Source organism: Pan troglodytes, chromosome X (assembly GCF_028858775.2).
Source record: "Pan troglodytes isolate AG18354 chromosome X, NHGRI_mPanTro3-v2.0_pri, whole genome shotgun sequence".
Lineage (NCBI taxonomy): Eukaryota > Metazoa > Chordata > Mammalia > Primates > Hominidae > Pan > Pan troglodytes.
Window position 1 is genome coordinate 53574009 of NC_072421.2, and position 27558 is coordinate 53601566.

The following is a 27558-nucleotide window of genomic DNA, read 5'->3' on the forward strand; positions in this document are numbered from 1 at the left end:
TACACAAATCTACTATAAAATGTTAAAATTTATCACAACTTATGGGCCAGGTGCAGTGGTTCATGCCTGTAATCCCAGTACTTTGGGAGGTTGAGGTAGAGGATTGCTTGAGCCCAGGAGTTTGAGACCAGCCTGGACAATGTAGCAAGACTCTGTCTCTACAAAAAATAAAAAATTAGCTGGGCGTAGTTGTGCATGCCTGTAGTCCCAGCTATTCAGGAGGCTGAGGTGAGAGGATCACTTGAGCCTGGGAGGTCAAGGCTGCAGAGAGTGGTGATCAAACCACTGCACTCCAGCCTGGGCGACAGAGCAAGACCCTGTCTCAAAAAAAAAAAAAAAAAAAACCCAAAACAAAACATGCACAGAAGCTGGGTGTGGCGGTGCACACCAGTATTCCCAGCTACTTGGGAAGCTGGAAAAAAAAAACAAAAAAACTGAGGCACACACTTAGAGATTGTACATGGTACCCTTCCCAGTTGAAAGAAATATAAACAAATGTAAAGATGCAGTATTAGATTATAACTGCATAAAACTGTAGTACATGCTGTACTACTGTAATTATTTCATAGCCTGTTGCTATTGTGATGAGCTCAAGTTTTACAAGTATCTGCTTAAAAGGCTGTGTGATGCGTCTTCTCCCTGAGCAGTTAATCTCTCCAGTAAATAGTGTATCTCAGAAAAAGTGATCTCTCACAGTTCTCAAGTATTTTTACTGTGTTTAGTGCAATACTGTAAGCCTTAAATATTACCACAGGACCCATAAAAAGTGCCAATAGTGATGCTGGAAGTGCTCCCAAGAAGCAAAGAAAAGTCAAGACATTCCAAAAAGTTGAATTGCTTGATATGTGCCACAGATTGAGGTCCGCAGCTGGAGTTACCCACCATTTCAAGATAAGGACCATTGTAAAAAGGAAAAGGAAAATTTTGAAGCCATTGCTGCAGCTTTGGCAGCAGGTATGAAAACCTTGCGCTTTCTGTGAAATACCTTTTTATCTTGTATTTAAAGTGCAGCTTTTATGTGGGTGTAGGATTGCCATAAGAAAGGCATACCTATAGATTCTAATTCTAGAAAAAGTGAAGTCATTACATGACAAAGAAAGGTGAAGGATCTAAAGCTGGATAATTTAATGCTAGCAAGGATGGTTTGATAATTTTAGAAAGAGGGTTGGCGGCCGGGCACGGTGGCTCACTCTTGTACTTTCCCAGCACTTTGGGAGGCTGAAGTGGGAGGATCGCTTGAGCCCAGGAATTTGAGACCAGCCTGGGCAACATAGTGAGACCTTGTCTCTACTAAAAGTTCAAAAAAATGTGCTTGAACCCAGCAGGTCAAGGCTGCAGTGAGCCCTGATAATGCCACTGCACTCTAGCCTGAGTGACAGAGTGACACCTGGTCTCGAAAAATAAAAATAAAAATAAAAATAAGAAAGAGGTTTGGTTTAAAGAATGTCAAGATAATCCAGGCATGTGCAAGCCTGTAGTCCCATCTACTTGATAGGCTGAGGCATGAGGATCAACTGAGCCCAGGAGACCAGGAGTTTGAGGCCAGCCTGGGTAACACAGTGAGACACTATCTCTATAAATAAACAAATAATAAACAAACAGACAAACAAATAAATAAAAAAAGTCAAGCTAACAGGAGAAGCAGCTTCTGCCAACTAAGAGACAAGTTCCCAGATGCCATTAAGAAAATCATTGAGGCCAGGTGTGGTAACAAGCCTGTAATCACAACACTTTGGGAGGCTGAGGTGGGAGGACTGCTTGAGCCCAGGAGTTTGAGACCACCCTGGGCAACATAGCAAGACCCCTTCCCTACAAAAAAATAAAAAATTAGCTGGGTATGGTGGTACATGCCTGTAGTCCCAGCTACTCAGGAGGCTGAGGTGGAAGGATGACTTGAGCCCAGGGGTCAAGGCTGCAGTGAGCCATGATTGTGTCACTGCACTCCAGCCTGGGCCAACAGAGTGAGACCCTGTCTCAAAAAATAATAATAATAATAAAGAAAATCACTGAGGAGAAAGGATATCTGCCTGAACAGGTTTCAAATGCAGATGAAAGTGCCCTATTTTGGAAAAAAAGATGCCACAAAGGACGTTTATTAGTAAGGAATAGAAGTGAGCAGAAGGATTTAAGGCAGGAAGGGACAGACTCACTCCTCTATTTTGTGCAAATGCTACTGGGTTTATAATCAGGACTGCCCTTACCTATATAGCTCCTAACTTCCGAGCCTTGAAGGAGAAAGATAAACTACCAGCTGCTGGTCTTTTGGTTGTACAAGAAGGCCTGGGCAACAAGACCCCTTTTCTGGATTGGTTCCATTGATGTTTTGTCTCTGAAGTCAGAAGTACCTTGCTAGTAAGGGAGTGCCTTTTAAAGTTCTTTTGACATTAGACAATGCCTCTGGTGACCCAGAGCCCCATGAATTCAACACAAAAGGCACTGAAGTGGTCTACTTGCCCCCCAAAACCACATCTCTAATTCAGCCTCTAGATCAGAGAGTCATAAGGGGCTTTAAGGCTATTACACACAGTACTCTAAGGAAAGGATTGTTAATGCTGTGGAAGAGAACCCCGACAGTGGGAACATCACGAAAGTCTGGAAGGATTACACCACTGAAGATGCCATCATTGTCACAGAAAAAGCCATCAAGCCTGAAATAAATTCCTGTTGGAGAAAACTGTCCTGATATTGTGCAGAACTTAACAGGATTTATGACAGTACCAATCAAGGAAATCACAAGTTTGTGGATATGGCAAAAAAAGGTGATGGGTGAAGAACTTCAGGATATGGATCTTAGTGAAATTCAAGAGCTAATAAACACCACACCAGAGCAAGTAACAGAAGACGTCTTGATAGAGATGAGTGCTTCTGAACCGATACCAGATGATGAGCAAGAAGACGTAGAAGCAGTGCCAGGAACCAAAGTGACATAAGACAATCTGGCAGAGGGTTCTGATTACCAAAGAATACTTTTGACTTCTTTTATGATGTGGACCTTACTATGATATGGGCACTGAAACTAAAGCAAACGGTGGAACCATATAGAAAGATTGGTACCATATAGAAACATTTTTAGAGGCATGAAAAAGCAAAAGTCAGACAGAAATTACAATGTATTTCTGTAATTACACCAGTGTGCCTGCCTCTTCTGCTTCCTCTTTCACCTTCTCCACCTCTTCTGCCTCTGCCAGCCCTGAGACAGCAAGACCAACCCCTCCTCTTCCTCTTCAGCCTACTCAACAACAAAGATTGAGGATGAAGACCCTTATGATGGTCCACTTCCACTTAATGAACAGTAAATCTCTTTTCCTTATGATTTTCTTAATGTTTTATTTTCTTTAGCTTACTTTACTGCACGAATACAGTATATGTTACATATAACATACTAAATGTGTGAATTGACTATATCGAGGGAGGGACCTGATGGGAGGTGATTGGATCATGGGGTGGTTTCCCCCATGCTGTTCTCGTGATAATGAGGGAGTTCTCACAATATCTGATGGTTTAAAAGTGGTAGTTTCCCCTGAGCTATCCCTCTCTCTCAATATCTCTCCTACCACCTTGTGAAGAAGGTGCCTGCTTCCCCTTCGTCTTCTGCCATGATTGTAAGTTTCCTGAGGCCTCCCCAGCCATGTGGAACTGAGAGTCAATTAAACCTCTTCCCTGTATAAATTACCCAGTCTCAGGCAGCTCTTTATAACAGCGAGAAAATGGACTAATACGGAAAACTGGTACTGGAAGACTCAGGTACTGCTATAAAGATAATCTGAAAATGTGGAAGTGATTTTGGAAATGGGTAACAGGCAGAGGTTGGAACAGTTTGGAGGGCTCAGAAGAAGACACGAAGATGTGAGAACATTTGGAACGTCCTAGAGACTTGTTGAATGGTTTTGACCAAAATGCTAATAGTGATATGGACAATGAAGTCCAGGCTGAGGTGGTCTCAGATGGAGATGATGAACTTATTGGGAACTGGAGTAAAGGTCACTCTTGCTATGCTTTAGCAAAGAGATTGGTGGCATTTTGCCTCTGCCCTAAAGATCTGTGGAACTTTACACTTGAGAGAGATGATTTAGGGTATCTGGTGGAAGAAATTTCTAAGCAGCAAAGCATTCAAGAGGTGACCTGGCTGATTCTGAATGCATTCAGTCAATGTTCACAAAGAGATTATCTGAAACTGGAACTTTTATTTAAAAGGTAAACCGAGCATACGAGTTTGGAAAATTTGCAGCCTGACCATGAAGTAGAAAAGAAAAATCCATTTTCTGGGGAGAAATTCAAACTGGCTCCAGAAATTTACAAAAGTGAAGAGGAGCCTAATGTTACTCACCAAGCCAATGGGGAAAATAATCTCCAGGGCATGTCTTCAAAGCAACCCCTCCCATCACAGGCCCAGAGGCCTTTTAGGGAAAAATGGTTTTGTGGGCCAGACCCAGGCACCCCCCCCCCAACCCCGCCCCTTGCTCTGTGCAGCCTCGGGGCTTGCTGTCCTGCATCCCAGCCTCTCCAGCTCCAGCTGTGGCTAAAAGGGCCAAGGTATTGCTCCAGCCTTTGCTTCAGAGGGTGCAAGCCCCAAGACTTGGCAGCCTCCATGTGGGGTTGGGCCTGCGGGTGTGCAGAAGACAAGAGTTGAGGTTTGGGGCCAGGCGTGGTGGCTCATGCCTGTAATCCCAGCACTTTGGGAGGCTGAGGCGGGTGGATCATTTGAGGTCAGGAGTTCAAGACCAGTCTGACCAACATGGTGAAACCTTGTCTCTACTAAAAATACAAAAAATTAGCCAGACATGGTGGCATATGCCTATAATCCCAGCTACTCTGGAGGCTGAGGCACAAGAATTGCTTGAACCTGGGGGGCAAAAGTTGCAGTGAGCTGAGATCATACCATTGCACTCCAACCTGGGTGACAGAGCAACACTCAGTCTCAAAAAAAAAAAAAAAAAAAGAGATGAGGTTTCAGAACCTCCACCTAGATTTCAGAGAGTGTATAGAGACACCTGGATGTCCAGGCATAAGTTTGATCCAGGGGTGAAGCCCTCATGGAGAACCTCTACTAGGGCAATGCAGAGGGGAAATGAGGGGTTGGAGCCCCCATGCAGAGTCCCCCCACTGGGACACTGCCTGGTGGAGCTGTGAGAAGAGAGTCACTGTCCTCCAGGTCCCAGAATGGTAGATCCTCTGATAGCTTGCACCATGCACCTGGAAAAGCCGCAGACACACAATGCCAGCCTGTGAAAGCAGCCGTGGGGGCTGTACCCTGCAAAGCCACAAGGGAAGAGCTGCCCAAGGCCTTGGGAGCCCACCCCTTGCATCAGTGTTGCCTGGATGTGAGACATGGAGTCAAAGGAGATTATTTCAGAGCTTTAAGATTTAATGACTGCCCCACTGGGTTTCAGACTTGCATGGGACCTGGGGCCCTTTGTTTTGGCTAATTTCTCCCATTTGAAATGGGAACATTTACCCAATGCCTATACCCCCATTGTATCTTGGAAGTAACTAACTTGCTTTTGATTTTACAGGCTCATAAGTGGAAGGGACTTTCCTTGTCTCAGATGAGACTTTAAACTCAGACTTTTGAGTTAATGCTGGAATTAGTTAAGACTTTGGGGGACTGTTGGGAAGGCATAATTTGTTTTGAAATGTGAAAAGGACATGAGATTTGGAGAGGTCAGGGGTGGAATGATATGGTTTGGCCCCATGTCCCCACCCAAATCTCATCTTGAATTGTAATCCCATGTGTCGAGGGAGAGACCTGGTAGGAAGTGATTGGATGATGGGAGTGGTTCCTCCATGCTGTTATCATGATAGTGAGGAAGTGAGGAAGTTCTCATGATATCCGATGGCTTAAAAGTGGCAGTTCCCCTGTGCTCTCTCCTGCCATCTTGCAAAGAAGGTGCCTTGCTTCTCCTTTGCTTTCTGCCACGATTGTAAGTATCCTGTGGCCTCCCCAGCCATGCAGAACTGTGAGTCAATCAAACCTCTTTCCTTTAGAAATTACCCAGTCTCAGTTCTTCATAGCAGTGTGAAAACAGACTAATACAGACTGTTTATGTTATTAGTAAGGCTTCTGGTCAAGAGTAGGCTATTAGTTATTTAAGGATTTTTTTTTTTTTTAAATGGTGTTTCACTCTGTCACCCAGGCTGGAGTGCAGTGGCATGATCTTGGCTCACTGCAACCTCCACCTCCCCACACAAGCAATCCTCCCACCTCAGCCTCTTGAGTAGCTGGGACTACAGGTGTGCACCACCACACCCAGCTAATTTTTTTGTATTTTTTGTAGAAACGGGGTTTCACCATGTTGCCCAGGCTGGTCTCGAACTCCTGGACTCAAATGATTTGCCCACCTCAGCCTCCCAAAGTACTGGAATTACAGGGGTAAGCCACCAAGCCTGGCCATCTTTTTTTTTATTATTATATTTTTTGTAGAGACATGGTCTCACTGTATTGCCCAGGCTGGTCTTGAACTCCTGGACTCAAGTGATCCTCCTGCCTTGGCCTCCCAAAATGTTGGGATGACAGGTGTGAGCCAACTGTGCCTGGCTAGTATTTGAGTTTTTGGGGAGTCCAGTCATACGTGGACTTTCATTGGCACGGATGGATGGTCAGTCCCCCATCCCCCACGTTGTTCAAGGGTCAATTGCAGTTAACATCAGGTAACTTCAGGCTTTTTTGTGTAAGGATTAAAGCAGAGGGAGCTTTATTATCATGCTGATTGAAGATTTAAACTGACTTGTTGGGGAAATTGGATGTTCTCTCTCTCTCCTGATTTGTTGGAAGGTCAGGTAATAACTTAGTTTAGGTTTGGTGAAGTGGAACTTTAGTATGGGTGACTCCATTTTTATTTTGTTTGGTCTGTTGGAGCCTAGTGCAGGAGCTTAGTTCAAACCAATGGCCTCCTATAATTTTTATTTAACAGGACTGATATCTCCCTGCTACCTATCTCAAATGCATTGTAAAATTTAATAAATTATATATCTCAAAAAGGGTGTTTTGAAACATTTCAGATGTATAAAAGTTATGAAGTTTCACAGTACATAGCATTACAAGGAAAATTCACTCACGTACCCAGCACAACCCAGCTTAAGAAACAAAACATCACTGGGCACGGTGGCTCACGCTTCTAATCCCAGCACTCTGGGAGACCAAGGTGGGTGGATCACTTGAGCCCAGGAGTTCGAGACCAGCCTGGCCAACGTGGTGAAACCCTGTCTCTACAAAAAATACAAAAATCAGCCAGGCGTGGTGGCATGTGCCTGTAGCCCCAGCTACTTGGGAGACTGAGGTGGGAGGATGGCTTGAGCCCTGATGGTAGAGGTTGCAGTGAGCCGGGATCGCACCACTGCACTCCAGCCTGGGCAACAGAGTTGAGACTCAGACTCAACAAAGACAAAATATTACTTTAAAAGAAAAGAAAAAGGCCAGGTGCAGTGGCTCACATCTGTAATCCCAGCACTTTTGGAGGCTGAGGTGGGCAGATCACAGGAGGCCAGGAGTTGAAGACCAGCCTGGCCAACATGAAGAAACTCTGACTCTACTAAAAATTTAAAAAATTAACCAGGCGTGGTGGTGCACACCTGAAGTCCCAGCTACTTGGGAGGCTGAGGCAGGAGAATCTTTTGAACCTGGGAGGTGGAGGTTGCAGTGACCCGATCATGCGCCACCACACTCCTGCCTGGGTGACAAAGCAAGACTCTGACTCAAAAAAAAAAAAAAAAAAAAGAGAAAACATCACCAATGTAGTTGAAGCCCTGTGTAATGTGCCTCTTCCCAGCCACATCCCCTCTGTCTACCCCTGCATTGTCCCATAACTTATCCTCAACATTGTGCAAGATTTTATCATCCTCATGGTTTTTCATACTCTTCATACATGTTGCATGATTTTGAGCAGGTCTTATATGTATGTACCCTCCTGAAACTTTTTCTTTTTTTGAGATAGGGTCTCACTTGCTACCCAGGCTAGAGTGCAGCGGTATGATCTCAGCTCACTGCAGCCTTGACCTGTCTCCTAGGATCAAGTGATACTCCCGCCTCAGCTTCCCAAGTAGCTGGGACTACAGGCACGCACCACCACGCCCAGCCTGAAACTTTATCATTGAGATTGTGCATGTGATGTATGCAATTGATATTTTTACTACTGTGTAGGATTCCATTGTAGGAATTTGTCACAATTCATTTATGTTAGGTAATAAGTTTATGTGAATAGTTTGTTCATTATAGCCAAGTTTCTTGCTAGACTGTTTTAAGTTCCAATACTTTTTGTTTTTTTTTTAGACGGGGTCTCGCTGTCTCCCAGGCCGGAGTGCAATGGCGTGATCATAGCTCATTGCAGCCTCGATTTTTGGGGCTCAAGCGATCATCCCACCTCAGCTTCCCGAGTAGCTGGGACTACAGGCGTGTGCCACCATGCCTAGATTAAAAAAATTTCACTAGAGAGGTCTTGCTATGTTGCCCAGGCTGGTCTTGAATTCCTGAGCTCAAGCAATCCTCCCACTTTGGCCTCTGAAAGCCTTGGGATTCCAAGCATGAGCCACCATGCCCCGCTCCAATAACTTTTGACTCCGTTAGCAAATGTTTAAGTTATACCTTTTGTTTCCTGTTTTACTGAAATAGAAAACTGCAGAATAGCAGAACAGCACTAATAGTGATAATTAGCCACCTTATCTTTCAAGTGTGATGTTGGCTGTTGGTCTGAAACTACCTTATCAAGCTAGCTTTACCTTTAAAGGTTGCCAGGAATGGTTCTTGAATGTGAACAAATGCCCTGCCATCTACGGGCAAAGATTTCTCATCTGACAATGAGGCGATTAATATTACACTACACATATCCCAGGGGCAAATCACACTTGATCATGCTCTATTTTTGTAGTATCCCACTGAATGAGATTTGTTTCCATTTCCCATAGGATTATTCCATCTGTACTCCACATCCAACCCCCAACCTCCAACCCAGGAACCCCCCCCCTTTACTTTCAAATTTAAATTACCTGCCAGACCTTTATTTCAAAGAACCAGTTAATCTTACTGCTTATTGACAAATTCTACTCTTTCTGCTTATTTTTTTTTTTTGAGACCGAGTCTCATTCGGTCACCCAGGCTGGAGTGCAATGGCGTGATCTCAGCTCACTGCAACCTTCGCCTCCCGGGTTCAAGCGATTCTCCTGCTTCAGCCTCCCAAAGTGCTGGGATTACAGGCGTGAGTCACGGAACCTGGCTGGGACTGGCGCGGTGGCTAGGACTGCCAGTAGCTGGGACTGCAGGCGCACGCCAGCATGCCCGGCTAATTTTTGTATTTTCAGTAGAGACGGGGTTTTGCCATTTTGGCCAGGCTGGTCTCGAACTCCTTATCTCAGGTGATCCACCCGCCTCAGCCTCCCAAGGTGCTGGGATTACAGGTGTGAGCCACCGCACCTGGTGTATCTCTTCCATTTTAAAGTCCTGCTGGACTCTAAGCAACTAAACTCCTGCTGCCTTGAATTATATGACCCCTCTCTGCTTAACCTCAACTCCTGCTCAGCTTTAGGCTGCAATCCAAGTGCACCGACGATGGAAAGCTTTCCCTGACCCTCCAGGCTAGGTCAGGCACTTCTATGTGCACTGAGACCCCTTTCTTCATCTGTCACAAAACTAATCACTGTCTTCACCTCCCTACTAGAAGCTCAGTAACACGGATGGGGCAATTCCTCTGCCTTCTCAGTCATCAAAGCAGGGCCAGGCACAAAAGAGTGGGAATACTAAAAAAGGGGAAAATGGCTAGCAGCCTTGGCTCCAGGACCAGGGGATCAGGTTAAAGACACACCCTTTCTTTCCTAGACCCACACTTTGGGACAAGGTCAAGGGGACAATCTGTTCAGAGGTAGCACCCCAGGAAAATGAGAAAAACCACACAAGGCAAGCACCACTTGGGGTTATTTTTTCTAACTAAATTTTTATTAAATTATTTTTTTCTTTGAAGGCTGGAACCATCGAAGTCCTTAGATCAGCTTTAAGCACTGGATGGAGTAAAAACCACAAGGGACTACAAGGTGATCTGTGAACAGACTGGCAGACAGATGACGAGAGAGGGAGTGACGACAACAAAAATAGACAAACAAAAAGAATGGTCTTCTGGTGACCTAGTTAAATTACTCGCTTATTAAAATTAGAAATAAACAAACATTAATGAAATAAAAATCTAAAACTGAGCCCCAGACTCAAGACTACTAGAAAGGCTCACCAAGTAAAACCCTCAGTTGGGTCAAGTGAGCTCTCTGAATGTTTTGTACAACCTGCTGCAGTTTGTTCCCCTTGAGCAAGGTGATACTTTGTCCTGGGCTGCAATCTCTAACACCATCACCATCCCCAAGTGCAGCTCCCATTCTAAAAAAAAAAAAAAAAAACAGATGCCCCTACCCCCAATTCCTGGTGAACTGCTCATCTCTCCTGACTGCAGAAACTGACTCTGAAGGAGGAAGTTGCACCAGTGGTGGAGGCAGGTGGGCAAGCGGGTAGGGCAGGGATGGTTTCCTGGAGAATCCATCTTTTCTCCAGATGCCTAGCATGTGCTTAAGAGTTTTTTTTTTTTTTTTTTTTTTTAAGTTTGAAAAAAACTCCATTGTGAAAAGTGAGTTATGAAGAGTGCTCTTTATTTGAAACCTCCACAACACAGACGCCAATCTTGTCTCGCATTGAATCATTAGCTGTGCACATCAACACATTCCAAGCACAAATTAAGAAATGCAAACAGAACAAAAAAATATATATATATATAATTTTTTCCCCTATCCAAAGGTTTCAAGTCTCAATGCAGCAAATCCTTCTGAACACAGAATCTGAGGAGCACACTGTTCAAACAGTTGGGACAGACAGGTCCCTGCAAAGGCTACTGCCTTTTTAAAACACATGGGGTGGGGATCATGGACGGCATGGAAAGGGGAGAGAAGGTGAGGAAACAGGCGGCGGGGAGAGAATGAGAAGAGGAACAGGTATGCGCTGGGGAAGATGGGGCAGCTGGGACACACACGGTGAGTTGGTGGATTTCATTTATTGGTTTTTGACAAGTTCTTTCTGGTTCTTTTTTTAACTCCCCCCTCCCCAGGTCCAACAATGGTAAAAAAAAACCCCACAGAGTTGGGCAGGGCCTTATTAGGCCAGCCCAAAGCCTTCAGAGCACTCCTGGATAGCCAACAGTAGCATGTGGCGGAGCTTCTCAAAGCTCTCATAGGCAGGCAGATCCAGCTGATTAAAACTAAGGAAAGAAGAAAGATCAGTTTGTGGTGAGGGATGACAGATAACCAAATCTGTGTGTTCCCATGGTGCCCACCAGCCCCTCCCCTCCCTGAAGAAACCAACTCCCTGCTTCTTGATGACTCCCAATCTTGTCTCAGCCCAGTATATCCCCCTTTATCTGGCTCCCAAACTGGCCATCAGGCACCAAAACCAAAAATCTGACCCTGTCACTCCTCCTTAAACACCCTGGCCTCACTCGCCCATAGGCTAAAGTGCAAACTTGAAGGAGGTTTTCAGAGTCACTGGTAATCGGACCTCTGCTGAGCTCTTTAGACTTTTGCTCCCTGCAACTCCTCCTTGCTCCAGTCACGCTGGCCCTGGAATACACCATGCTCTCTTGTGGTGCTGTTTACCTGACAGTGTCTCCCCAGCCTCCACTGTGTCTAGCACATCTCATCTCAGACATCACCTCCATAGAAACACCAAATTGTGAGTTACCCAAGGTCCAGGACTCAGCCACATTTGCGTTCCCAATCTTGGGTAGGGTCCTGAAAACATCAAGTATGCAAGCTCAACCTAAGCACTGAAAAGGAGAAACAAACCCTTCCTTTTACCATGTGTGAGCTGAAGGCAGGCGATCTGTGGACCTGTCATCTCGATGGATCTGAAACTTCTGAATGCCATTCATGCCTTCGAGGGCAGCAAAGCCTTGCAGGGGTACCTTGGAAGTACCCGTGACAAACTGGAGGAACTTGGCACGGTCAGCTTGGTCGAAAGAACGCAATGCTCTCCAGAACCACTGGATCTGTAGGAAGGGACCCATGAAGCCAGTGTTAGGTAGAAAGCTCCTAGAAGCAGGGTGGGGGGGATGGAATCTAGGAAACAGGACTGGACTTGGTATCTGAGGCAAGTCCCTTCTGTGGGATGAGCTTTAGCTCCTTTCATTCATAAGACGGCCAAGAGAAGTCTGCTATGCTTCAGGAGAACAAAGAGTTAGATATAGGTAGACTGTCTTCTACATGCAACTTCCTCTAAGAGTACTACTGGTTTATTTGGTATCACACAAACTAGCATTGCCTAGGGTAAGAGGACCATATGAGAAGGGATGCCAGCAGCAGCTCACCTGAATAGAGTTGGACTGGTACTTGTGGTATTCAGTGTTGGATTTCAGATCATCGATGTCAATGGTGGGCAGTCCTGATATAAGCAGCTCTAACTCCTGCTCAGTGAAGATGGAAATGAGGCGCTTTGGAATGATCTCATAGAAGCCTTCTAAGAAAGCCGCCAACTGCTTGCGGATGGCTCCTGGTGAGATAACCAAAAAGCCAAATGACTTCTAAACTCACACAACCGTAGAGGTCAGAGATCCCCCATCTGGCTCCCATCTACCACTGTTAGCTGGGACTACAGGCATGCACCACCACAACTGGTTAATTCTGCCCAGGCTAGTCTCAACCCCCTGGGCTCAAGCTATCCTCCTGCCTCAGCCTCCCAAAGTGCTAGGATTACAAGTGTGAGCCACTGTGCCCAGTGAAGTTAAGCTGGGTTTTTTTTTGTTTTTTTTTTGAGATGGAGTCTCACTCTGTTGCCCAGGCTGGAGAAGAGTGGTGGGATCTCAGCTCACTGCAAACTCCACCTCCCGGGTTCAAGCAATTCTTCTGTCTCAGTCTCCCGAGTAGCTGGGACTACAGGCGCACGCTGCCACACTTGGCTAATTTTTTATTTTAGTAGAGACGGGGTTTCACCATGTTGGCCAGGCTGGTCTCAAACTCCTCACCTCAACTGATCCGCCCACCTTGGCCTCCCAAAGTGCTGGGATTATAGGTGTGAGCCACCGTGCCCAAAGTTAAGTATTTTTGATCAAGTGTTTTGTCTTTTGTGCAAGGCATTTGTGGCTCTGTCATAGCAGAGGAAAACAAAACATGCCTATCAAATGAATCAAGTCTGACCTCTTCTCATATTGAACAACTAGAGGTCTAGGAACATTTCCCCTACCTGTCATTCTCATCTGGCATACCAGGTGTACATACTCCTTCTTATTCTCCTCTGTTACCAAGATGTTGGCCCCATTGGGTTTGAGGTCACGAACTTCACAAACTCCAAACTCTTGGACCTAGAACAACCAAAACACCAATCATACATATCAGACTTCGTCTAGGATGGGATTAGATACCTAGGAACACACCCTAAACCCCTTGCCATGTCCTGGGCAGAGAGATGAGGCAAGTCCATACAAAACAGTGACTTTTTCTACTACTCATAGCTCGCAACTCCCCTTATAGGGAAAGGCTTTGGGTAGGAAAGAGGAAAATACTCTTTGGCTCTAAGACCCACAAAAAAGGCAGAAGAGAGTAAGGCAACTATCAGTGGTAAAAGGGAAAAGGGAATGGCTAACATACGTAACGGAATGTAATCTCTTAGGAAAAGAATTTAGGAGAAGAGTAACCTTAATTGCCTTCATTTTCCCCCCACTTACATTTGTACGATTTTTCTACAAAGACCTACCCTTGGGAATGAGGAATTATGTACTGGAGTTTTTTTTTTTTTTTTATAAAGGTGAAACTAGGAAATGGCCTGCAAATTCTGGTTTTCCTGTTTGTGATGTCACTCACAAACACCTGCTACAGCTTTAAGAAGTCAAGATGCTTCCTTAGAACTATGAGAAGGTCACGCAGTGCTAGTTCTAAGGTGAACCTGGAATGGATCTTCCAGATTGGCTGGGATGTGCTGTGATTAGGATTTCCTGACCTACCTCAGTGCTGAAGGTGAGGTCATAGCCTAGTGTGGAGACATCATTTTCCAGCAGATAAACCAGACCTTGGTAGAAGTGGTAATCTTCACTCTCCATATCTGTATATCTAGAAAAACACAATTATACAGGGTCATGGTTTGCGAGTGGGGGGGGAAGAAGGAGCACAAGGATGGGACACAAAAAGACCAGACCCCCAGGACTGAAGACAGTCCCAGGACTATGCCTCATCCTCACCTGACTGACTTGCCCAAGATGTGTTTGTAAAAGGATCGAGTAAAGTAGCACTCCAGAAGACGGTTGTCATATACAGCTTTGGCCACAATGCGTCCGACAAACTTGAAGTAGCTGAGGTGGTTGGGGTTGCAGTGGGAAGATGGATTGATGGTGTAGGTGACTCGATCACCAGGTGAGGTACGGAACAAGGCATACATAGGGTTAAACATCTCTCGAGAGATGATCATATACCACTCCCGCAGGAGCCCGCCAGCGTCCTGCCCTTCTTCTCCTTCAAATACTATATACCTGCATAAGAAAGCAGAAGCAGAAAAGAGCTGTGCAGAAAACCCAGGATACATCCAGTCATTTGTGTGAGTGAGAGACTGTGAAGCAGTGTCTGGGGAGTGCAGTGTCAGATGAAGAGGTAAACAGAGAGTGCCAGGACAGCCCAGAAATGGGGTGGAGATCTGGGAGCAAACAAAAGCACCACTGACAGAGGAGATGTCCCAAAATAGTCAAGGTTAACAGATATTCCAGAAAACACCAATAGGAAAGGTATCAGAGAAATAAATGAGGCCTTGCTTAGGTGAAGTGGGGAGGGGAGAAAAGTGGTATTAGAGAGGGATAAGCCCAGAGTCCAAATTCTCTAAAGGTATTTGGTGGTGGAAGAACATGGCATACAGTCTGTCTAGGGAGACTCCCTGACTTCTTGTGATTACACAGTTGGAGAGCCCACAAGAGATGGGGAGGAATCATTAAACAACTCCAATAGGTCTTTCATCTCATCAGCTCCTACACTCAGTATTACAAACTGCTGATCTCCTCTAGGTGGCTTCAGAATCACCAGTGAGCAGTTACCAGTTTGGTGGAGGCCACTCATACATGGTCATTCCTAGTATAGCAATATTAAAGCTCTCATTGCAAAGCCAGCAGGTATATCCTTATAAACACCAAAGACTTTCCTGTCTGTCTGGGAATTGTTGGGTAGCTTAGCTAAAGGGCCAGCCAGCAGGGCAGGCCCAGAAGATAGGAGACAACTCAGTAAGATTATCTAAAACCAGATTCCTATGGGGAATTCCTATTAGGGAGGGCAGCACCTCCCTAAATTTGAGGCTAGAGCAAGCCATCGCTACTGTGCAGGAGGCCCCACCTCCCACCCGCCATCTTTTCTCCGTTCCTGGGCCCTTACAATCGATTCTTCATTTCTTCAGGGGATTTGCGATGCAGCTCACGATAGGAGTCTTCAAACACATGGTCACGACGGACATGCACAGCCATGTCTTCTTTCCGGAGCCCCTCATCTAAACGCTCCAGCTCTTGGCGGAAATATCTTGGGAGGTAGAAAAGGAAGGAAGATAGGATTAAGGGTGGCAGAACAAATTTGTTTGTGTGGTTAGGAAGAAGACCCACAATGATGCTCCTTCTATCCTCCAAACACTTTGATCTCTGCTCCACACCTGTTTGGGAAATGCCCAGTAGTTGGGAGAGGTAGATCACTCATTACCAACTCTAAATTTTTCTTACCTCCACTGAGTAAGGGCCCACAAAGACTGTGACATGTGATTTCTGCCACAAGCAGGTAAGCATGTATACATGCACGAGGAGAAGGAGAGGCATAGGGATGACTCCAGGAGTGTTGTGGAAGCCCCTGGAACCCTGCTGTGTGTGTACTATGGCCACCTGTGCCTCCTGTACTACCCCCAACGGATGGAACAGAACTTTAGAAATTGTGTGGTTCAAAAATCATGTGACTCTGTTTTGCTGATGAAAAATGCAGATGGGGTGGAGAAGCCCAGGAGTATTTAGGTATGATGGCCATCAATGCTACAGCTGTCTCTTCCCTCCCCACCACCACCCTTCCAAGTGCTGTCACCAAAGGAAATTTGTGGCCTCAAGAGTAACTTCAGAGGCGAGTTACCATTTGGGGAGTTCTCACCACCCCTCTACCCCCGAATATCCAGGACACATACTTGCGCTTGACATCGAAGTCGAGGACACGAATGTAGTCTACCAGGACAGCAAAAGGCCCATCAGCAAGGTGGGTCGTGGACTGCCGTAGGATCTGGTTTAACACAGTGCGGTGAGTCTCTGAGGGGAGAAGTGACAGCAGGAATTAAGCACATCATCTGCCCCAGAAGCTGTAAGACAGCCAACCAGCTAGCAACTCTCTCTTCCTTCCTCTTCCTTATTTCAGGGCTCTAAAAGGACTAGTCAAAACCAAGGGCCAACCCTTGAGGTGTGAACGTGAATCTGAGCATTTCTATTCTAAACCTGAGTATCCTGAGGCCAAGGGAAACCATGCAGGGTTTACGTGCACGGGTGTGTGTATGTACACACACACACACACACACACACACTCTCTCTCTCACACACACACACACACACACACACACTCTCTCTCTCTCTCTCTCTCTCATCAACTAAGGATTAACTGTATGAAACAATCCTGTTTAAAATGAAGCCTTCTACACCTGGCAGCCTAAAAGTTCCCCGTACCTGCAAAGCGAAGGAACTTCTGTGTGTCAGGGGGCAGGCTTGAGGAGATGTGCATAGATGAGGGCTCCCGGGAGAAGAATGGGTCAAGGGAGGAAGGCGTGGCTGGGGTTAAGGGGGCAGGGGAGAGTGGAGGAGGCTCGTCCTTGATGTGTGCCAGCTGGCTCTCACGGGTGTCTCGGACAGGAGGCTTGCTCTCCCGCTCTGTGGCATGGACCAGAAAGAAGGCCTCGACAGCAGGCTGTAGCACTAGGGTTAGGAATGATGGAGAAGTAACATTTTACTCTGCAAACTTCAACATGCAAACCTCTTTGCCATCATAAACAAATTATAAAAATAAATAAGGAAGAAGAAATAGTGAAAACTAGGCTAGGTGTGGTGGCTCACACCTATGATCGATCCTAGCACTTTGGGAGGCCGAGGTGGGAAAATTGCTTGAGCCCAGCAGTTTGAGATCAGCCTGGGCAACATAGTGAGACCTCATTTCTGATTAAAAAAAAAAAAAAAAAAAACAATGAGAACTTGCAGGGAAATATGGTAGAATCAAGTCACAGAGGAACTTCCTTGAAGCCAAAGAAAAATGGGATAGCTAACCAGTTATAAAGATTCCCTTTGTCTATAAAGTGAAAGACACCAACTATTAAAAGAGAAGGTCAATCTTTTTTATACTGAAGTCAGAGAAAAAACACTTCTCTTTTGAATTCTCATTACAGAGACACTGAGGGAGAGGAGTAACCTGGAAGGAAGAAAAACAAGCTGGCAGGAAGGGCCCCAGAGCAGACCACTGGGTTGGGACCTGGGCCTTTAGGACACAACTCACCTAGCACTGCATGCTGGTCATGGGATTCCTCTAGTTCCTTTAGACACTCCCCAAGCATGTCCCACAGCTCGTCCAAACTCAGCTGCTCGCTGAGCAGGGGTAACTCAGGTGGTCTCTCTTCCTTTTCCTTCTCCCCCTGTGGGGTTCCATCGGAGGCTGGAGGGCACACAGAAGAGAGTCAGAAAGTCTTCAAAATTTCCCTTCTGCTTAGATCTTTCTAGACCACACGCACCAACTAATATACAGAACAAGTAGAGGGGACCACTGGCCACTGAGTGGTACTCACCGAGCAACATCTGAAACAAGGTCTAGGACCTGCACTGGATGGCATTTACATTAAACAGAATAAATAAAATAATGAATCTGGTTCCTCAGTTGCGCCAGCCACATTTAAGGTGCTCAAAAGCCACAGGTGCTACTGCAGATCCAGACAGTGCTAGTCTAGTCACTGCCTCACTAGTTTCAAGAGAATCTGTGGATTATTTCAGGGTACTGTAACAACAGTGGAGCTTTGGATGGTTGCCTTCCAGTTTACACAGGACGTTTTAGGACACTATTGTCATTGAATTCTGACAGCTGGCCTTGGAAAGTAGGCTGTCTTTTCCTCATTTTGGTTTCTGAGGAAGACAGCACCAGGACATCAAACTAAATCTTTCTAACCTTAAGTCTAATGCCTTTTTTTTTTTTTTCCCTGAGACAGTCTTGTTCTGTCGCCCAGGCTGCAGTGCAGTGGTGCGACCTTGGCTCACTGCAACCTCCGCCTCCCGGGTTCAAGCGATTCTCCAGCCTCAGCCTCCTGAGTAGCTGGAATTACAGGCACAAGCCACCATGCCCGGCTGATTTTTGTATTTTTAGTAGAGACTTGGTTTCACCATGTTGGTCAGGCTGGTCTTGAACTCCTGACCTCGTGATCCACCTGCCTTGGCCTCCCAAAGTGCTGGGATTAGAGGCGTGAGCCACCACGCCCGGCCTTCTAATGCCTTCTAAATTAGTCATCTTGTCCTGGGGCAGTTTAAAACCCTGAGAAGCCATGGTATGACAGATGGAATCCCATGGCTGGTACTTTTCCTGATACTCACTGGGGGCTTATTCTAACCTCTGCTCAGTAGCTAAGCAGCAAGACACAACCCCATCTTCTGGGTGGGGAGTAAGTGACTGTTTTCTCATCAACCCCCGATCCCCATACACCTGGCCCTGCTTAGGTTTCTTCCTGACCTTTGCTGTTCATCCTTTACCCAAATCCTGACTATTCTTCAAGGTTCTGACAGCCTTAGGTTTGAATCCTGGCTCCGGTACTTGCAAATCATATGACCTTAGGTAAAAGAAGGTGAATACAGAACACGAGAATAATATCTATCTCCCCAAATCCTGATGAAAGATAGGATAACAATGGTTGTCCTACAAGAATACTATTCCATGGGAATGTGTTACGAGGGTGCCAAAATGTATTCTATGTATGACTGACTTTGAGAAATGCTGCTAACAATAGCATTCATCGTGTGCTTCTCTAACCACTATACATGTTTTAACTCATTTAATCCTAACAACTGAACATTCCTATTTTAAACAAGGAAACCTAACAAAGAGGTTTGCCTCAGGCCCCAGAAGCAGTAAATGGGGGAGCCAAGATTTAAAACACGGGAGACTAAGGCTGGTCGGCCGTGGCTCATGCCTGTAATCCCAGCACTTTGGGAGGCCGAGGCAGGTGGATCACTTGAGGTCAGGAGTTTGAAATCAGCCTGGCCAATATGGCGAAACCCTGTCTCTACTAAAAATACAAAAAAAAATTAGCCAGGCATGGTGGCAGGCGCCTGTAATCCCAGCTGCTTGGGAGGCTGAGGCAGGAGAATCACTTGAATCCAGGAGGCGGAGGTTGCAGTGAGCCGAGATTGCACCACTGCACTCCACCCTGGGAGACAGAGCTAGACTCTGTCTCAAAAAACAAAAAAGAAAGAAAGAAGACATGGGAGACTGAAGTGAGAGGATGGCTTGAGGCCAGGAGTTCAAGACCAGCCTGGGCAACATAGTGAGACTCCATTTCTATAAAGATAAAAAAAATTAGCTGGGCATGGTGGCCTGTCCCTTACAGTCCCAGCTACTCAGATAGCCAAGGCAGGAGGATCGACTGAGCTCAGAAGTTTGAGGTTGCAGTGAGCTATGACTATGTTACTGTATCTTAGCTTAGGTGATGGAGAAAGACCCTGCCTCAATAATAAAACAAAAGATTTAAAACACATGCTGGGCTGGGCGCAGTGGCTCATGCCTGTAATTCTAACACTCTGGGAGGCCAAGGCAGGTGGATCACCTGAGGTCAGGAGTTTGAGACCAGCCTGGCCAACATGGCAAAACTCGTCTCTACTAAAAAAAATACAAAAACTAGCCAGGTGTGGTGGTGGGCGCCTGTAATCCCAGCTACTTGGGAGGCTGAGACAGGAGAATTGCTTGAACCCAGGAGGCAGAGGTTGCAGTGAGCAGACATCGTGCCACTGCATTCCAGCCTGGTGACAGAGGGAGACTGTCTCAAAAACAACCACCACAACAAGAGAAAACCCCACAAAAACATGCTGTCTGAATGCATGATATCCCACCATTTTCTTTCCTTTACTACAGGAAAGAAAAGTGTGCCTTGGTTGTCAAACACCTGTCATCATTTACAGAAACCAGGGTTTACTGGAACAAATGGGAAAACACTGGGCTTATATATGCTGGGAGCAGGGGATTCAGCAGACATTCCAGAAGACTGGCTATCCCTTTTGCTCGGCTGGAAACAGGAAGTAGTACTGACCAATGGATTGAGTATCTTGAGCACTGGGAGATGGCTGGTCCACATCCATGGGTGATTCCTCCCTCCGGACAGACGCCTCTGACTGGCTAGACTCCGACTGGATAAAAGGGAGACAAAAATCACATAAGGGTGCAACTCTGCTTTCCTTAGAGACAGGCTAGAGGTTGGCCCTTCCACTTCTCATACATTGAGCTTGCAAAGAAGCTTCCCATATTTGGGTGGGGAAAACTGTAGCTATCCAGGACAAAAGGATGCCTTTCCCAACTCTTCTGCTTTTCTCCACTGTGTTTTGTAAGCTTTTCCCAATAGCTCCTTGGATGCCTACATTTCCTACAGTCTACAATCCAGACCTGTGACCAGTCAGAACTAGCCTCCTGTATATAGACTTCAAGTCTTCTTCTGTTGTGTGTGTGTGTGTGTGTATGTGTATAAAAAATTCAGATGGGTGGAAGGTAGGTCTGCTCTTTGTTTCTCTTTGCTCACAAAAGGGGAAATAATAGGAGAATTAGAGCAACCTCTCATGAGTGGGATTATTTAAAAAGCCGACATCTTTTCGGGTAATGGGAAAGAGACTCGGCAGAAAAAATACTCCAGAATAACAGCTTTATTTTCCCTTTCTACCTTCCTGGAGTCACTGCCCCTAAGTTCAAGGCTTTTCCCTGCCTACTCAATAAAACCATACTGTATAATAGTAATTATACGCAAAGAAATATCGGGTCTTAGGATACCTTTCTTGGATCTTGGAAAGGTAACTTACATGTTGCAAGGACAGGAAAACAATGAGGGAGTGCCACAGCATACACATGTGATGCCAGGCTTTTACTGCAGCCACTCAATGCCGGGACCCCAACACTGAGCTGGCTACTTAAGTACCTGAAGGTCTCCTCCTAAAAGTGCCTGAGTGCCTAGGTGCCAAGGGATTATGGAGAATAAAGGCAGAGGGCAGGGTGCAGGGAGCAGCCACAGACAGAAGTGGCTGTGTGGGATATGTACCAAGCTTGGGGGACTTTCAATGGTAGGATTCCTGAGATGTTTCTGATGTACCTGCATTGTTCCATGGGACTGAAAAAAAACTTCACCCCATAACCCCTCAGAAACCAGACAACACTTAGCATCAGGCAGTTTGCAAAAGCGCCACTGTTGACTGGATAGCTGGGAGTGGGGTATGATGGCCAAGCTTTAAATCAAATCAAACCAACAAACCAATCAACAAATAGGAAAACACCAACAGAAAGTAACCCTTTTGTCCAGAAGCATTCATATAGCAAACTTAATGCAAAAGCATACAAGGTAAAGGCAATGAAACCCCACTGATGACATGGTGGGGGGATGAGTGGAGAGACAAATGAATGAGGGGCCACAGGCATCATGCTAACCGTTGCTGCTTGTTGCTGTCTCCGCGCCCTTTGACCCTCACGTACCATTTGTATAATGGCATCAGCCTCAGCCTCCAGCTGCCGAACAGCTGCCTGGATGCTGCTAGCTGAGCCTAAACCGGAGGAACCTGGGAGAAAGAGAAAGAGGAAGGCAAGATATAAAATATAGGAAGAGGGAAAGCCCAATATTCTCTCTCCTATCTCCTGGGCTGCCACAGGGCATCTTGCTGAGGTCTTTTGAGCTTTAGCTCAGGAAGCTTCAGAGTGCTCATCATCAGGCGCTAAGATTTACCATTACAGATAAGGGCAGGGGGCATGATGCTAGACAGACGGATGGTTTTGTGCGAGAGGGTTCTGTGGGACAGGAGGAAAGAGGTAGGGAAAATGATTTGTCAAGCCACGGCTTAGTTAGAAATGACCAAGGAAGCAGAAAGGAGATGCACCTAGTGAGTTAAGTCTTGTTCAGCAAAAGGCTGGCCCCCAACTTCCCTGCCAGATTTCCACTCCCCCTTAATTCCCACTCCCCCTAATGAATTTCCTACGCAGATAGCTTGAATGAGATGTAGAATGCAGCCATCAACATTCTGAAAAAAGGATAATCATTTTCCTTTTGGAAAGGTCAAACAGGAAGGAGACAGGCCGTTAAGTCCTGCACCTCCAAGGAATCTGGCTTTACCGCCACCAACCCTTCCCCTCAACTGGACACTCTAGTTCCATACCTAGCCTGCCTGTCTGCTTGGCTTTCTTGTTAGCCCGGCGCGTGTCGTCCCGGAGCTGGATGATGACCTGTAGTACCCTCAAGAAGAACTTCTGGGTAGATGTCTTGGATGTCAACATGGACATAGAAGGCAGCTGGAGCTCCCGGCCACCCAAAGGTCGCTTCTGAGATGCCACAATTACCACATTCTCAGCCATGTCAAACCTGGATAGTGTAGAGGTGGCTTGCGTATATTGACAGCATCAAAGTATAAACACCCAAAGCAAGCAAGGCTTCCTGGTGTCAACCAGAGGGGTAAGGAAACTCAGAAGGAAATCTTCCAAGTAGGAAGTAGAAAAAAATGGGTCAAGTGTGTATAGGAAAGATACGAAAATCACCCAGAGAAATAAAAAAGACCAGGAAACCAGCAAGAGCCATCTTCCAGAATATCCCAGATTCAAGCCCCCAGCCAAAGGGTGGCTACCACCCACCTGCTCTGCATTTTGCCCTTCAGCTTGGTGGTCTGTGGCTGCTCCTCAGGCAGGCCATCAGGAGAGAGGGTTTCACATTGGGCTCGCCGCTGCTGCTCGAGGTTGTATTCCCGCAGCTCGGCCAGCAGGGTACCTGAGCAGGCAGAGGAGTCAGCAAGTGTTCAGAGACTCCCCTGGTAAAGTGGCTAAAAGCCAAATCTCTCTAAGACACCTGCTTAGGCCACTCTTCATTGCTCAGCTGCAGAGAACCTAGAGCGAGCTGGAATCGTGCTCTGTTCAGCTTATTATGCGTGTCCACGAACCGTCACCTGGGACTACCAATTCACCTATGGCCACAGGGATCTGCTAAATCTGCATGAAATGAGTTTCATGTAGAAGAGAAACAGTATCTCCTCTGGAGCTAAACAGACCATGGTTGAAATCCCATATATCTCTCAAAATTACTGAGGTTCTGTGGTGGTTTCAGGCAAATTTCTTGACCCCTTGCCCAATTTGCTAACCAATATTAATACTGGGATGGGAATATTACTGCCTAACCTCACAAGGTTGCTGTGAGAATTAAGAGATAATTATATGGTAGAGTGCCTAGACAGTGCCTGGCCCATAGGTGTGGAATAGATGGTGGCAGCCAAGAGAGAAAGGTCAGAGGCCAAATTCTTTCTGGAAGAACGTTGTAATTTTCATGCAGCAAAGAACACCCTGAGTTATACAGGCCAACCAACTCTCCCATCACCCCAGACTTAGGGACATGGGGGTGAAGGAGAGAGAGAACTAAGTATGTAGCCAAGATCTAGGGAGACTCATGATTGGGATGAGGGTGGGACAGGGTAGACAGACTCTATGTTGAAAGAAAACCTGGCTGTACTCCTTGGTCCAATCACTTTATCACCCTGGGTTTTGGCTTTCTTCTCAGTAAAACAGGGAGGAAGATGATAGAAACGAGGTAATTTGTAACTGTTCTTAGAATTTTTGTACCCTCAAAATTACACAAAAGCAGAGAGTACTATTCTGACTCTATAATTCCTGAGGCTGAATGCAGTGTAGGCACATACTTTGAAGGGGTGAAGCTGCCTCAGCTGTCTTATCATGGGGCTCTTACGAGTGCCCAGCATGGAGAAGAAAGGAGGCACTGCTGTTCCCATGTGTTCTCTTTTCCCTTCATTAAGCACCACTGTGTGCCGGGCAGCGGGGATGAGGAGACAAACCCAGCCTTGCTTTCAAACAACTGAGCAGGGGAAAACAGATGATAACCCAGGGTAATCTGTGTTACGACAGAGGGAGCATGGAGGCTGTGTTATAGGGATATGGAGGTATCTGATTCAGCTTGGGGATTCAGGAAAGGATTCCAGAAAGAGGAAGCACCTAAGTGGAAACCTTCAGAAAGAGAAAATGCTTTACTCCTGCTATTACCTATTTGTTTACAAAGGGTATAACCCAGATGGCGGGCTCCATTCAGTAGCAGCTTGAGAACAGTGTCCCGGGTCCCAGAGTCCCCCCGGGAGAGCTGCAGTAGTACGTTGGCTGCATCCTCTAAGCCTTCCTCAGAACAAGAGTGGGATGTCAACACCTGAGAAAAAGAAGACAGAAGGAGTAAGCCCCAGCCTGAGAACAAAATCATTATCTACCCTGTTTATCCTTTCTCCCCAAGTCTTAGCAGATCAGAAGAGCTTGGACTCACCTCTACAGAGAGCTGTAGCTGGTTTTCAGTGAGGCCAGAGGACACCATCTTAAAGTCTGTACTGCTGCTGCCCCCATCACTCACCTTCGCTGGAGATTTGCTGCCCTTAGTAGTGGGAGAAACTTTGAGGAAACAGACAGAACACTGTAAGCCTCTCTGAAACTCACAAGCCAGGGACTAAGTGACAAAATCAAGGAATCGCTGAATTGCCCAGGGCTTCAAAATGGGAAAGTACTGAAAAAGAAAACCCACCCACCAAAGGCAAATCTAAATGACTTGGGATGATAAAGGCTTTTTATTTTTTATTACAGACACGGTCTTGCTCTGTTGCCCAAGCTAGAATGCAGTGGCACAATCACGTCTCACCATAAACTCAAAGAGGACTCTTATGACTGTAACTTCTAAGCTGAAAAAGAAACCCCAGGCATTTCTTCCAACTATTCCCCCACCATCATGGCCCACTCTATTCTTTAAAACCTACTTCTTCAGATAATTCTTTCTTACTAATCTGTGGCAGGGCTCATTACCTTTATTTCCTGGGATGATCTGGTTACTCTGAATCACACTGTATCCTGCCTGCCCTTGAACTATTTCCCATGAGAACTGGCTCCCTCAACACAACTGTAAAGGCTGGGAATTCCCTGAGGATGGAACTTAACTTTCTTTCCTCCTTCTGGTGCCTAGCCTAGGGAAGCTACATTCAGTGAATGCCTGCTGACCTTCAAAAGAGTGTGTGTGTGAGAGGCAGGGGAGAGAGAGAAAGAGAGACACACAGAGAGACGGGGATGGAGGGAGACAGAGCGAGAGAACTGGGACAGATGAGGGTGAGAATGAACACATTCTGCTCTCACAAACACAAACCAAGCTGATTGCTATCACTGAGGGAGAACTATCTGGATGGAAAAGGGGGTGAAGTGGGTGCCACAGTATATACCCCACAGCTCCCAGTCTACATCCACACTTACTTGAAACAGTAGTGGTAGCAGTCGTGGGGGTAGTCACTGTGGTCGAAGCAGCTACGACAATGGTGGAAATAGCCGTGGCAGCAACCAGGGCTGGAGCAGAAGTGACAGGGGTGGGTGCAGTAGGGGGTGTGGGCGTGGTGGAGGCGGCAGTGGTGGTGGTGGTAGATGTGGTTGAGGTGGCAGTGGTGGTGGAGGAAGCACCGCTGCCAGAATTAGCCTGTGCTTCTGACACCTTGTTTTCTGGGAGAGCAATTGAGATGAGAGAAAGGAGTCTGAGGAGCTTCTCAGTTAAGAGAGAGCTCCGGCGGATGACTGGGTGTGACAACATGTTCATGAGCTGCCCCAGTGGAGAGGCCTCGAGGCTGTATGGAGAGGTTTCCCCCTCACCGCCAGCGCTCACTGGCACTGACTTCACGGAGTTCTTGCCTTTCCGGCTGACATTCATGTTGTCCAGTTTTACCAATAAGTCCCAGAAGTCTGTGCAAATGCCACTGTTGGAGGACTGTGAGGAGCATGGGCTACAGGCCTTATTGCCCCTTTCCCGATCACTCTCACAGTTTGTTTCTTTGGTCCGCTGCTGTGTGAAGTGGCTGGGAAATACCTGCCGGGAAAAGGAGGACAAGGCTTGGTCTAGGACGTCTTCACAGAGGATGAGCCTTCCTGATAGGGAAAAGACAACTGGTTCCCAGACTCCTTCAGACAATTTTGGTAAATATTGGCGGATATGTCATATAAGAGTTTTATCCAACAGACAGTAAAGCAGCCTAGAGAAATGAATGAGGGCTTTGTAGCAATACAGACTCACGAGCAAACTTTTCCTGAGCTTTAGTCTCGCACTTATAAAATGGAGATGATAACTACACTTCCTTGCAAAGTTGTTGGAGATTAAACGACATGATGTATTTTGCACAGTGCCTGGCACAAGGCAGGCCTTTGATAGATGGCAGCAATGCTTATTATTGAAAGAACACTAAATTCTAGGTCCAGCTCCATCACTTTCTAATCGTAAGACAAAATGAATAAAATGTTCTGAATCTCAGGTTCTTCATCTGTAAAACAGGAATCATACAGCCCAGTTGTTTTGATGACTAAATAAGACATACATAAAAATGGAAAAGAATGAAGAAAAAACCCCAGAAATATATAGGACAATCCCCTAGAAACAATACAGGGCTCAACACTTAAAATAAGAGCAAAAAGACACGCTAGCCTGCTTAAGTGTTCAACTTTCACCCAGGCTCTTGCTGCCACCCTTCTTCCATCCCCAGGAGTTGGGTTTGAAACCCTCACCTTGGCCAATTGAATGAGTGTATCCAAAACGTGTCTGCAGACAACAGGAGCAGCTTGGGGATGGATGTGGACGGTGGAGCCACCGCTTGCATGCTTCTCGGTATGTTTACGCCCCCCTGAACGCTGGATCTGAAATATATTAGTCCTGCAGCCTAGGGCTGCATCCATGGATACTGAGAGCCAGGAAAGCTGGTTGGAGCTCTTCGACTCCATCTTGTGTAGCAGGTCCAGGGGACGGTTCTCATGGCTACTTGACCCACAGCTCTTGCTCGACTTTTTGCCCTTTTCCTCACTTGTAGTGAGTTTGGGTGTTTCAATGCATAGCTCACTCTCACTGCTGCGCTGCAAGATGGAGAGCAGACTGCGGATGACCCAGTGGCGGGTCTGGGCATGGTAGCAGAGATTTCTCAGTACTCGGTGTAGACGGCTAGTATTGAGCTTTGGCTCATCCACAAAAAGTAGGACCAAGAGACAAGAAAGGGCTTCGTGGTCCAGAAGGAGCCGTCCTCGGAGGCGGAGGAGAGTATCTACATTACTGCCAGAAGGCCTGGAAACAGAACATGGTTTTTGGGTAACACTTCAGTGGCTAGAGCTCTGGGATTAGGCATAAGAATGGGGGAGGGGAATGAGCTAGGTATCTCCAAGGAGGCTTGAGAAAGGTGGGTGTCCAGTCCAAGGGCTCTTCATAGTAACAGCTGCCCTCTTGGGTGTCTACTATGTACCAGGCACTTTACAATGACTGTACATCATCCTTTCAGGGCTGCTGTACAGCTTAGAGAATCAAGCCCCCCACCC

General features: G+C 46.4%; 1 protein-coding gene across 15 annotated transcripts in view; it reads right to left on the reverse strand.

The window, feature by feature from the left end:
- Positions 1-10596: 10596 nt before the first annotated feature.
- Positions 10597-27558, reverse strand: part of HUWE1 (HECT, UBA and WWE domain containing E3 ubiquitin protein ligase 1) — a 150586-nt gene continuing 133624 nt past the window's right edge. For 6 of the 15 annotated variants that reach the window (XM_016942964.3, XM_063804872.1, XM_016942959.3 and 3 more), the window contains 18 exons: positions 26764-27310; positions 25474-26074; positions 24509-24630; positions 24241-24397; positions 22831-22963; positions 22362-22564; positions 21643-21770; positions 20267-20363; positions 17482-17637; positions 16665-16910; positions 16139-16256; positions 15358-15498; positions 14187-14474; positions 13953-14058; positions 13196-13313; positions 12324-12505; positions 11815-12005; positions 10597-11219 (listed from right to left, as the gene is read on the reverse strand). In XM_016942964.3, coding sequence (XP_016798453.1) covers positions 11117-11219; positions 11815-12005; positions 12324-12505; positions 13196-13313; positions 13953-14058; positions 14187-14474; positions 15358-15498; positions 16139-16256; positions 16665-16910; positions 17482-17637; positions 20267-20363; positions 21643-21770; positions 22362-22564; positions 22831-22963; positions 24241-24397; positions 24509-24630; positions 25474-26074; positions 26764-27310 — 3637 coding nt within the window. In that variant the 3' untranslated portion in view covers positions 10597-11116. Of the gene's footprint in view, positions 11220-11461; positions 11749-11814; positions 12006-12323; positions 12506-13195; positions 13314-13952; positions 14059-14186; positions 14475-15357; positions 15499-16138; positions 16257-16664; positions 16911-17481; positions 17638-20266; positions 20364-21642; positions 21771-22361; positions 22565-22830; positions 22964-24240; positions 24398-24508; positions 24631-25473; positions 26075-26763; positions 27311-27558 lie in introns of those variants that run through there. The other 9 variants (XM_063804871.1, XM_063804868.1, XM_063804874.1 and 6 more) reach the window with 4 other exon arrangements.